Below are 12,230 nucleotides of genomic sequence, written 5' to 3' on the forward strand. Positions count from 1 at the left end.
TCCAGGCAGGTCCTCTGGGAGAACGGCAAGTGCTCTTAACCCCTAAGTCATCTCTCCAGACCCAGATCTATCTTGTTGGATGCGTGGAAGGGCAAACCAGTGACCAGTCCCACTCTCTAGCCAGAGTTTATTTTAACTTTTTGAAAATGTTATATTCAGTCTCCCCCATGGGCCTTTGTGAATATGGTCCCCTCTGCCCGCCCTTCCCCACTGCTTGGTGCTAACTCCTGCACCTTCGAGTCTCCACTTGGAGGTCACATAGTCAAAAGTCAAAAATGGTTTCCCTTTGAAGGAAACCAGCAAGGATCTAGAGAGATGTCTCAATGGGTGGTTCACACTGCCAGAAACTCCCGCTTTAGGGGGTCTGATGCTTTCTCCTGGCCTACGGGCACTTGCACTCCTGTGTACAGTATTCTCCCTGTAATTAAAAAAAAATCTTTAGAAATGAATAAATAAAAGAGACAGAAAGACAAGCGATAGAATGAGGCAGACATCCCGGATAAAGGGGTTTGGGCAGAAGGCCCTAAGGTGATTTCGCCACCACATCTGTTCTTTCACAGCAAACTGTAGCTGAGTGGATGCCTAAGATCTGACGTGGACCTTCCTTGGAGAGCTGCCTCAGGTGGGAAATGTCTCCTAAGACTTGTGGGTGGGTGTGGGCATGGGTGGGTGTCAACTTCCAATACCTTCTGCTTTGACATGAGCTCCCCCAAGTGGCCATTGTTAGAACTGTAGCTTCCTGTAGGCGCCGACCTCAAACTAGGGATGGTTCACTTGGCTGCTCCTCTTACCCTAGGGATGCTGTGCTGTCATGCGGCTGTTCAGGCTTTTGATGGACATACTTCGTGTTCAGTGCCAACTACGATGGATTAGCAGATGAGCTTGAGTAGACAGTAAAACCCAGGGCACCTCATTAGAATGAGAGGGAAGCAGAAGGCACAGAGGGCACTGTGGGCTTTTGCTAGACACTAACTGGGAGGGTAGGAATGTGAATTTTTACCTTTTCCATCTCAAGGTGAAGCTCATTGTGCCTTAACCCTGGCTATTTAAAAGAATACTTTTGCTTCTTTGCAAGTGCATACACTGTATCTTGATCCTGTTCATCCCAAATCCCCCCCTCAGCTCGCTCTGGGACCCCCTAAAGCTGTCATTCTTTGTCTTCATAGCCTCTTTAAAAATAAAACTGAGCCCTATCACTGCTTCCTGCATACGCATGGACCTGGGACTGCTCACCAGAGCATGGGCTGCCTACCGGTGACACACCCGTGAGAAAAGGTGACTTCCCCTCTTCCAGGAGTCACCAATTGCCAATAGTTCTTTAGCTAGAGGCGAGGCCTGCCATGCTGGATGGAATGTTGACTGTCTTGATTTTGTGCAGGCATTACAGAGTGACCATAGCTGTTGTGTACTAATGGGTGCACTGCCCATCTCGCATCCCGAGGACCACATTTTACAGCCCTTCCCCACCCTCATCTTCTACAATGTTTTCTGAACCTTGAGGGGCAGGCTAGTTGATATAAATGTCCCATCTGGGGCTCAGTGGTCAGCAGCCGCTTGGTCGCAGCACTCTAGCAGCATGCTGCCTGCTGCCCACTGCAAAAGGAAGCTCCTTCCACCAAGGTTCAGAGCAGCACTGATCTACGGTCAAAGCTACTTTTGCTATTTAGCTTGGTTCCCAGACCGCCTCATCTTCTGCTCTCTTTTCTCCTTCATCCCCACCTCCCATCCTTCCCAGCTCCTTCGATGACAGCCCTGGACCCTCAGGGACCTCACATCCACATCTCCTGTTACAGACTTTACATGCTGCTTCCCACATTCCGGTCATTGCTCTGTAGGGCTCACAAATCTCAACTCTCTAGACTCCCAACAGCACTGTGGAGCGTGGCAGCTGCTGTCACCATCCTCGTGTGACAGACAAAGAAACCAAGGCATAGAGAGCTCTGGTGCCTTACTCAAGATCACTGGGCATGGAACAATTGTCAGAGCTGAGCTCTGGTGTCACAGAACCTACGAAGTGCAACGGCACCCCAATTCTCAGTCTCCTCACCTCCTGGAGTTCCTGGAGCAGCCCCTCGGAGCAGTAGTTTCTCCCCGGTGGTGGCCTGTCATGTCAGCAGTCCTTTTCACTCTTTCTTACAGCACTCAGGCTTCTGCTTGGTCCCACTAAAGCCATGTCTGGGTTGTGGCATCTCTCCTTGGGACAGTTATGCACTGTTCTCCAGTCATTGGCTTCTGCCCCGACCTCTCTCTTGTCTCCTCCAGTGAGCTGGTCCTTTGCCTCCGAGAGCTGCTTATGCTGATAGCTTTTGACTCATGGTGATGTCTCCAGGCTGTCTTCTGGATCCGCACCCACTGTCTTAACTTGTCCATCCAAACTACTGCTGTCAGCCCTCTTCCCCATCTTTCCAGCCAACAGCAGAAACCCCATTTTAGCTTTTTCAGTTTCTTGAGCTAAAACCGCAGGATCATCCTGGCTTCTCTATCTTTCGTCTTCCCCACTCAGCCTACTAGGAGCTCTTACTGGCACTGTGTTCTAAGTGTCTGGCTGCTCCTCACCACCCTCCAGCCCTGCCCAGATTCCCACTGTCTGGACCCCAAGGGTCCTTGTCCTCTCTTTGCTGATTTGTCCCTACTTTATCTCTGTATCCCCAATTAAAAGGATTCTTTAAAACTTAGGAGACCGGGCTGGGGATTTAGCTCAGTGGTAGAGCGCTTACCTAGGAAGCGCAAAGCCCTGGGTTCGGTCCCCAGCTCAAAAAAAAAAAAAAAAAAAAAAAAAAACTTAGGAGACCTTATGCCTCTAGGACCCCTCCTTTTTCATCCCTTGCCTAGCCAAAGAGTCTGTCCCTCAACACACTGGGGGACTTTTGTCTCTGTTTAAGGAGGGTGCTTTCCAACACAAGCCAAAGGGTGGCTTGTACCCACAGTGGTTACTGGTCCTTCCCTTGTATGTTTCTCCCCTCTAGGCCACAATGAAGGAGGGCTCTTTATTCTCCACAATCACTGAGGTGCAGCCAGCACAAGTATGGCACAAAGCAATTGGTCACAAAGTATTTGAATTAATTAATTAATTAATTGAGCCTTCTCTTTTTTAAAAAATTATTATTTTATGTATGTGAGTACACCATCAATGTCGTCAGACACGCCAGATCATCGGATCTCATTGCTGTTGCTGTGTTTGTGAGCCACCATGTGGTTGTGGGAATTGAACTCAGGACCTCTGGAAGGGCAGTCAGTGCTCTTAACCACTGAGCCATCTCTCCAACCCCTGAGACCTCTCTTGAATGAGAATAAAGAGACTCCGAGGTAGGGTGAGGTCTGCTTGTAACTGGCTTTGCATCTAGGGCTTACCAGGATGCCCAGCTGCACTGAATGAGGGCAGACCTGGGCAGGTGCTGGTCTTCTTGGTTCCAAGACAAGGTAAGACAGGTAGTTTACCAGCTAGGGAGGCGGCTTAGCCAGCAAAGTGTTTGTCTAGAAAGCGTGAGGACCCAAGTTTAATCCTCAGGACACACATAAGAGTGTCAGGTGTAGTGACCTGTGGTTGTCATCCCCACTCTGGAGAGGCAGAAACAGGAACCCTCTGGGATGTGCTGGGTAGCCTGTTTAACCTAATTGGTGGGCTCTAAGCCAATGAGAGACCCTGTCTCAAAAGATAAAGCATTCCTGAGAGTGACACTTAAGGTTGTCCACTGGTGTGCGCTTGTATGCGTACACACACACACACCAAAGATACACTCACATAATAAATTACATCAGACAGGAAGTCATTGAACCATCCTCTGCACCGGGCATTCTGCAACCTTAGGGTCTTCATTACCCTAGGTCAAGCAGTACAAAATAAGGAATCACTCGGGGAGTTGGAACTCTGTCTGCAGAGCCCTGACGTTTACACTGTTGTAACCTCGTGGCATAAGCCTGGTGCCACTGAATGGGCCAGCTCTTCTCCTGTGATGTCATAGTTCTAAACCCAACATTAGCCCCTGGGTTTCACAGCCCCCGTTGACTAGCGTCCTTGGTGCATGTCCCCGTACTCCCCAGCAGCTTTATGTGTTTTGCAGAGTGGGGAGTAGTCCCAGAGTCCAACTGAGACCTTCTACCTGGCGGGGAGCCTACGTGTGCCCAGGATGACTGCTTCTCCAGAAAGCATGGGCCAAAAGTTTCGAAACATGACGGCAAATGAGTGTTTCCAGTCCCGGAGCACTGTCCTTCAGGGGCAGCCCTTTGGGGGGATCCCCACTGTGCTCTTACTCAACATCATCTTATGGGTGGTAAGTCCTGGGTGCCGTGGGAGAGACACAGGGAGGTCTTAGCCAGGATCCACTGTGCAGCTCTGACAAGGGATACAGTGGGGATCCTAGTTCAAAGCACACCAGCCACAGTGATAGTGCAGCCTAGGTGGCCCAGCTGGGAGGGCTTTGGGGTTGGAAGGCAGGCAGAGTTTCTAAGGCTCTCTCTATACCATAAGAGAAAAGCCTGCCTTCAGGGCCTTCCTTCTCTGTCCCCTTGCTGATGCTGCTGTGGGGGTTTTCTCGTTCTAATGACTCCAAACACACATCCTCGGCTTCTCCCTTCAACAAGCTGACCATCTCTCTACTCTGGGTCAGGAGTCTGGTCTGTTCAAAGGGACAGCTCTTCCCAAGTCACAACTTATCTGATATGGGTGGGCTCTGTAGATTTCAGGGATAGGGTGTTCCCCCGTGGGAATGAAGGGGGCCGGTGCAGAGGAAGGCATGTGCGAAGTCTCCCGCTCCACTTGCTTTTCTGGGTCTGCAGTGCGTTGTCTTGGTTTACTCCTTCCTCCGGAAAGCTGCGTGGGACTACGGGCGCCTGGCTCTGCTGATACACAATGACAGGTAAAGGGGGGACAGGGTGGGAAGAGCCCTACTCCCCTGGGAGACACTGCCTAGTCTCCTGCCGAAGCTGAAGGAAGTCTCATCAGCGAATGGCATCCTGTCCCTTGCCTTTGCCCCTGCATTGACTTCGATGAAGGGACAGGAATGGGAAGGGCAGCCATCACTGGGCACAGAGCCATGTTTGTGTCTGGTCTTAGACTTTCTGGAACCCTGACTCCCAAAGTTCATTATGCACCCTGCAGCAGGGGTTCTGTCTATATCCAGAGCCGTGTGTCCAGCTTAGAGCTGAGGCCTGCAGCTCACAGCCATGGGAAAGAGCAGCCCCTGTCCCTCACCTGGAGAACCTAGAGGGAGTGGGGCAGATGCCTGAGAACCTTGTCTCTTTTTCTATCTCTCTGCCACCTTCCTGGCGGCCAGCCTAACCTCGCTGATCTACGGAGAGCAAAGTGAGAAGTCATCCCCCTCAGAGGTTTACTTGGAGGCAGAACGCAGGGACAAGGTGAGTGCTAGAAGTGGTCTGGGCCCCAAGGGACTCCAGCCTTGGGCAGGCAGTCATGGTGCACAGAGTAGTAATTGCTTCTTCCGCCTCCCAGATTCTGTTTTCCCACCAGAAATATGAAAATATTAACCATCCCAGAATGCCTTCCGTTCATTATTTGGGGATTCTCAGCCTTGTCGGGCCCTGCCCAACACAGCCTGTGTTCTGTTTTCTCTTTCCTGTGGACTTCTGCCTTTGCCATTCGTTTGACCAGTTTCCATGGGTACCTGTGACATGTCCACTGGGACCAGGAGATGGACAATAGACACCATGGACCAAGTTGGGCCTCAGGATACTTTCTTCCAGGGCTGGGAGATAAGCAGGTGGATAGTATACAGGACAAGGGCAAGTGCATGATGGGAAACGGGGGTCCTTGTGATAGTGAAGGGTGAGAGCAGCAGTGTGGGTGGTGGAGCACCAGGCAGGAATTGGGCAGAACACATCTGAGCAGAAATCTGATGGAGAAGAGAGGAGGCAAAGCAACTGTATTCTTCATGACCGCCATACTGTCTGCGTGCATCAACATCGTCTGCTGACTAGACAGTGGCCTTTCCCTCACCTCTCGCCTTTCCCCAACTCCTCAAATCCGTTATCACCCCCTGACTCCACCAGTGCCTCAAGGCCGTCAATGGCCCTCGGTCACTGCCTCTGTGTCCTCTGGTCTCTCTTCAGGCCTCATCCTAGCCTGTCTGTCAGAAAGGGAGGTGTGTCTAAACTGTGGGCTGGGGGTCACATGTGTCCCAGGATAGCTATGAACATGGCCCGGCCGATTTGTAGATGGCAGTGCTAGATCACGATGTCAAAAAGTTTGCCACATGTGGTGGATCTTTCTGCCTTCAAAAGGCAGATCCAGTTGGTCTATGGCATGCTGGTTTTATTTTTCCCTACCTCTCTGTCCATTTTACAGACTCCTCCACTGTTACGGTCCCCTGACTATCCCAAGCCCCCTCCCTCTGCCTCCATGTTCTCTGTCTCTGAGACGGGGCTTCCACACTCCCAACCTTGCTGCCATCCCCACGCTTCTACCTCTAAATGTTTCCTTCCTGCTAGTCCTGAAGGCCTCTCCAGCCTGTTCTCTCCAGTCACCTTCAAGGTAGCTCCACACGAATCCAATGCAGGAATTTGATAGGCTTAAGGCATCCCATGACACCCTCCACTCAGTTCTAATCCCTGATCTCAGCCTTCCCTCCACCTCACTCTTACCTGAGCATGGCCCTTTCTTGCCCAAGTTCTGTTGCTTTTACGGTCTCAACCCAACTAGCCCTGCCCAGACTCCACCAGTCTCTTGCCTGGGTGGCTTCAGCAGCTCTGAGTGATGCCTTGAGAGCCTCCCTTGTTTCCATCTCACCCATTTCCCATCTGCATCCAGAGCCACACCTGTGGACCAAGACGCTGGTTCTCCTATGCCTGCTTCCAGTGTCTTCCTAATGCTTCTCCAATCCATTGCAGATGTCTTCCTTCCACAGCCTGGAGGGTTGCTCCCTTGCTCCACATCCAATCTGTGTCTCAACAGTGGACGTTGCCTCTTTCCCATCTCAGAACCTTCCATGCATTTCCTCCCTCCTCTTCTCTAGCGACCCTTTTCTGAGTCTCCTCACCCTGGGATCCTGAACAACCTGTGTGGGTCCAGAACTTGTGTTTTCTGCTCAAGGAGAAAGTGTTCCTTTAACATCCCTAACCCTGCCTGCATAACCAGCTCTCTGTGTCTGCTTCTCCTAGTGACCTCTGCATCCCAGTACCTGGTCAAGCCCATGTTGTGAGTAGCACAGTACAGATCTGTTGTGCGTGGTAGGTGGAGGCACATTTCTTCTGTGGCCCACCCCTTCAAGAGACCAGGCCTTCCTCTTGTCCGGCTGTGCCCAATCTAGTGTATGAATCCTCAGGGTAGTCATTCTGGCTCTTGGGGGGCTCAGGGTCAAAGGAAGACAGTGACAGTGGCCTTGTACTATATACAGGCTTATTTCTGGACATGTTGCACTGTGACTAGGTGTGTATGCTTTGCAGTGCTGAACATATTATTTTTCTTTCTAAGAAGCTTGTCATCGATCTAGACATCCCAGTAAGTTCTAAGCCACCCTGGGCTATAGTAAGACTTTATCATAAACAATCAAGAAAAAGAGAAAAATTATGAAGGCAAATCATTGTGCAGGAGGAGGAGGGCAGGAGCAGGGAGGTAGTCATGACAGTGGTGAAGGCTCTCAGCCAAGTGGGTCCCCCTGGAGTGCTCGGGCAAGCCAGGCATTTGTTACCCCTGGGTCATAGGATGTGGAGGGTAGGGACAGGGACTCATCCACTCTGCTAAGTTGTCACTCATTCTCATCAGCTGAGTGGGCTCCTGGCAGCTGGTGGCCCTTCCCTGTAGGGTGGGCTAAGAGGAGAAGGACAGTCTCACGCACTGGCTGCATTTCAGTTACTGACTTTTCTGTGGAGTGTTGGTTTCAAGGGCATCGTGTTAGTCACAACTTGACAATCTACAGGGCGGTGGGGAGAGGTTTGTTTAGGCTCAGTGTGTACTCGGCTAACTGCTCCACTGAGGAGCAGGAGACAGAGAGGTGAGGAACAAGATACATTCTTCAAAAGTGTGCCCCACTGACCTACTTTCTCCTTACCTCATAACAGCTCACCCACCTAGGACCATCAATGGACTGAGCCATGAATGACGTTAGCACGATCATATCTTAGTAGTGCCACCAGCTGGGACCCAACCTTCAACACAGGAGCCTTTAAAGGGGAGGGGATGTCACTTTATACTCAAACTTAGAAGGTGGGCTTTGTGCCAAGGGAACAATTGACTTTCTTTTTGCCTGCCTTTGCAGCTCCCTTTTAGGGAAAACCTTTCTCCACTCCCTTGGTTCTAGAGGTTTGCTTGACAAGGGGCCTGCCTAGTTCACAGAAAAGATGTACACAACCAGAAAACAAGGCCAGTCCAGAGAGGTGACCTTGTCCAAGCTTTTGTTAATCTTCTGGGATCCCGGTGGGAATTAAACACATGGAGGCACTTCATTGACTGTCACCTCTGGCAACTGAGAGCCACAGGCCCCAGCCCACCTCACAGATAGCCTTCCTAAGCTGACTCTCCTCTTAGGGATCCCTACAATCCTCCCATGGCTGAGGTTGCGTTTCCCTGATACCTAGAAACTCCAGACAGCAAGATCCAAGAGAAAGGCATCTTCAGTGGAGCAAGACACTGAGATGCAGGAGCCCAGGCTCGCTCAAACTGGTTTTTATAACAAAAGGGTCATTTAAGGCTCAAGTTTAGGGAAATTCAAGAGAAACAGCTGCTTTGGGTACAGCTAGATACTGGAAGTCCAGCACTGACAACAGGGCCCCTCTGGGGCCAACTCTCATCTGAGCTGGCCTTGCTCACAGGCTGTCTGTATGTGGCATCAGAGATGGCATTAAGACACAACACAGTCCTCTGCCAACACCCATGTCCATCCTCTTAAGAGAATGGCTCCTTTGGGGCCATTTTCCCATTTGCCAGCTGATCGTCGAAGGTAAACTCATATTTCATGAACAGCACTGGACCACATGTGTAGGGGGATGGGGATTTCTCAGGAGGAAGCAACAAGCAACAAGCAGCACCCGTCCATCCAGGAGCCCCTCCAGCCCTCCTTCCAGGCCCCATTCCCTGTATCAGAATGGCAAGGATGTCTACTCACATCCAGGGAGACCTCTCTCTTAGTACTTACCCCATTCCAGAAAGTTCCCTCTATGAGAGAGACCTCCCCCCATAGTCCTTTGCTCTCTGGGTTCCCAAAGTCAGGCAAAGTAACCCAGGCTGGCTTTTCTCAGTTTCTCTCCTTTCCCCCCAGGGCTTCTCTACCTGGTTCTTCAACAGCCTAACTATGAGGTAAGTGCCACTCTTGGAGATTGTGCTAGTGTTGTCCAGGGTTTGTGGTAAGATGGGAAAGGGCTACAGAGATCAGCAGGCCCTCCCTGGATGACAGCGTCACCCAGCGTAGGCAGAGTCCTTGCCCAGGTTACAGCTGGTCTATGGGAACTGAGCACAGCACTCTGTCCCCGACACCTGTCTTCCCCCTCAGGGAAAGACCGCATGTAAAAACAGAATCATCATTCCCATAAGTACAAAAGCAAGCCTGTGGGTTCCACTCCAGGAAAAGCTATCCTCTTCACACCCGCTTGTGTCTGTGTTCATCAGACGCCATGTTTGTCAAGAAGAATCAAATATCTGGAGCTGAAGGGTAGATTGTCCCCTCCCTGGGCCTTGCCCACCTCACCTTCTGGATTTTTGTAGAGCTGGACCACAAGACATATGCTCTCTCTCATTTGTCCAATACTAGGCAATTCTTAGAGTGAGCCTTGACTACGCCTGTAGTGCAAAGACATGCATACACATGCATGCATACTTATACATACAGGCATGTATGATCATGTACAGAGGCATGTACATTCATGAAGATTCATTCATATACATAAACAAACATAAACATAAACATATACATATACATATACATATACATATACACACACACACACATATATATATATATATGCACAGGCTTGTACACTCATTCATACTTACACACATACATGTGTGTGCCCAGCCTTTCCTTGCCTTCAACAGCCATATATAATTCCGGTCTCTCTCTAAATATTGCCCATCTCCTGACCCTCCTCCAGTATCTTTTCTTGCCAGGTGACACCTACTTTACATGGTACAGCCTTGCCACTCCTTAGAGACTGCATTAGTCAGGGTGAATTTCTATAGATAAAGGGGCTTTCTTGGAGTGGCTGACAGTCTTTGATCCAGCTAACCCAAAAATGGATGCCTATGAGTGAATGGTCCAAGAACCCAGCAGTTGTTCAGTCCATGAGGCTGGATCTCTCAGCTGGACTTCAGTATATATTGGAATCCTGAAAAAGTCGGCTAATGCCAGTGAAGGAATGGGCTGGCCAGCAAGCACCAAAGTGCGTGTGCACGCACACACACACGCACACACACGCACACGCACACACACACACACACACAGAGGGAGAGGGAGGGGAGGAGAGGAGAAGAGGGGAGAGGAGGGGAGAGGAGAGGAGAGGAGAGAGAGAGAGAGAGAGAGAGAGAGAGAGAGAGAGAGAGAGAGAGAGAGAGACTCCTCCCTCTGTGTCCTTTATATAGGCTGCCAATAGAGACTGTAGCTCAGATTAAAGGTGGATTTTCCCACCTCAAAGATCTGGATTAGAAGTGGATCTTCCCACTTTAAATGATTTAGTTAAGGAAAAAAGTCCCTCACAGGTGTGCTTAGCCACTTGGGTCTTACTTAATTCCAAATGTAGTTAGGTTGACAACCAAGAGGGGCCATCTCAGGAACCCTGTACTAGCAGCCTGGGTGGCCTTGGTACTCTGCTTCCTTCTGCAAAAGCTGCCGGACTCCATGTGTCTCCGTATCCATTCCTAGTCGGGCATTTGTGATACCCACACCAAGGAGCCACTCCTTCCCATCTGGGACCCCAGAGGGCTCAGCATGGCCTTGGCCTCCACCGCTCTTCCCTCCCTCACCACAGGCCCCAGGAAGTAAAGCCATTGCTTTGTGTATGTATAGGGGTGGGGAGTGTCAGCTTCTCTATGGGGAGTAGCATGTCGCCAAGTAGAGAGCAGTCTTTTAGATTCTTCATTCCTCTGCTTTTGTTCATTTATTAAACATGCACAAGCCAGAATACACATATTTTCATTACTAGAAAGTCCACGTCACACTTTCACAGAAACCTATTTTATTATACGTAATATATTATATATACAATTATTATAAACACACACACACAAGCATATATATTTTGTTTTTGTTTTTGTTTTTTTTTTTTGTTTTAAAGACAAAGCCTTACTATGTAGCCCAGGCTGGCCATCAACTTGTGATCGTCCTGCTTCAGTCACCTAAATGCTGGGATCACAAATTTGCACCTGAATCAGGCCTAGCTTACTTTTGTGTTTTAGTCAATAATTTGTATCAACATGTTTCTTGTTACTTTAATGAAATACTCAATGCCAGGTAAGTTTAAAGAAAAGAAAAAGAGGCCTATTAAGTTAGAAATTCTGATGATTCAAAGGCATGGTGCCCGGGTATCAACTCAGCTCTGGTGTGGCCCCTGTGTGGATGGTGTCACACACATAGGCAAGGTCATGTCTTAAGGCAGGAAGCTAGACTACAGGGCAGGAGTCTGTTGCAGGTCTGCCTTCTTTATTTTAAATAGTCCTGGGACTCCCTATGCAGTATTCATTCTGCCACTGAGCCCCTCCAGCCCCAGAGACAAGTTTTTATAACTGATCCTTGCAAGAAATAATTTATGGGTTCCCACGAGAGTTACCTTCTGGAAGCAATTCTCCCCAGATTTCTCTTATCAGCTCTACCACTTAACATAGTGGAGCCTGGGCATCTAACACAGGAATCCTCTGGAGGACAAGCTGCACCCACACCATCGCTCACGTCTGAACGTCTGTTCCCCCGGCAGGCAGTGCATACTAGCTATCGGTCTGTAGCTTTGGCAAACTCACAGGCAGGAGCAGTGTGGGACATTTTTCATTCCTTTGCGTGGGAATGAGAGAGAGAGAGTTGGGATGAATAGGTTCACTCACCTCCATCTCAGATGTGGAGACAGGAACCCCAGAGGAACTTTGAGCTGACTTCTGGATTTTCTCTATTGCTGGCATGTCATCTTGGGTTTGTTCCCTAACAAACTTGAAATACCCTGCCAAAAGCAACTTGAGGAAGAAAAGGTTAATTTGACTCCCGATTTCCAGGTTACAGCTGGGAAGTCCAGGCAGCAAGAACTTGAAGCAGTTGGTCAGATTATATTCACAGGAAGAGCAGAAGGCAGTGAGTTGATGC

At 49.7% G+C, this 12,230-nt stretch overlaps 1 protein-coding gene across 30 annotated transcripts in view; it reads left to right on the plus strand.

The window, feature by feature from the left end:
* Tmem63c (transmembrane protein 63c) overlaps nucleotides 1-12,230 on the plus strand; it is a 71,993-nt gene that overhangs the window by 27,623 nt on the left and 32,140 nt on the right. For 23 of the 30 annotated variants that reach the window (XR_015621938.1, XR_015621937.1, XR_015621936.1 and 20 more), the window contains 5 exon segments: nucleotides 561-622; nucleotides 4,062-4,271; nucleotides 4,777-4,856; nucleotides 5,274-5,355; nucleotides 9,210-9,247. Coding sequence is in view for 16 of the 30 variants with exons in the window: in XM_087553349.1 (XP_087409475.1) it covers nucleotides 4,128-4,271; nucleotides 4,777-4,856; nucleotides 5,274-5,355; nucleotides 9,210-9,247 (344 nt within the window). In the remaining 14 variants the exon portion in view is untranslated. 30 annotated transcript variants of the gene reach the window in all.

Source organism: Rattus norvegicus, chromosome 6, assembly GCF_021556685.1.
Source record: "Rattus norvegicus strain SHRSP/BbbUtx chromosome 6, alternate assembly SHRSP_T2T, whole genome shotgun sequence".
NCBI lineage: Eukaryota > Metazoa > Chordata > Mammalia > Rodentia > Muridae > Rattus > Rattus norvegicus.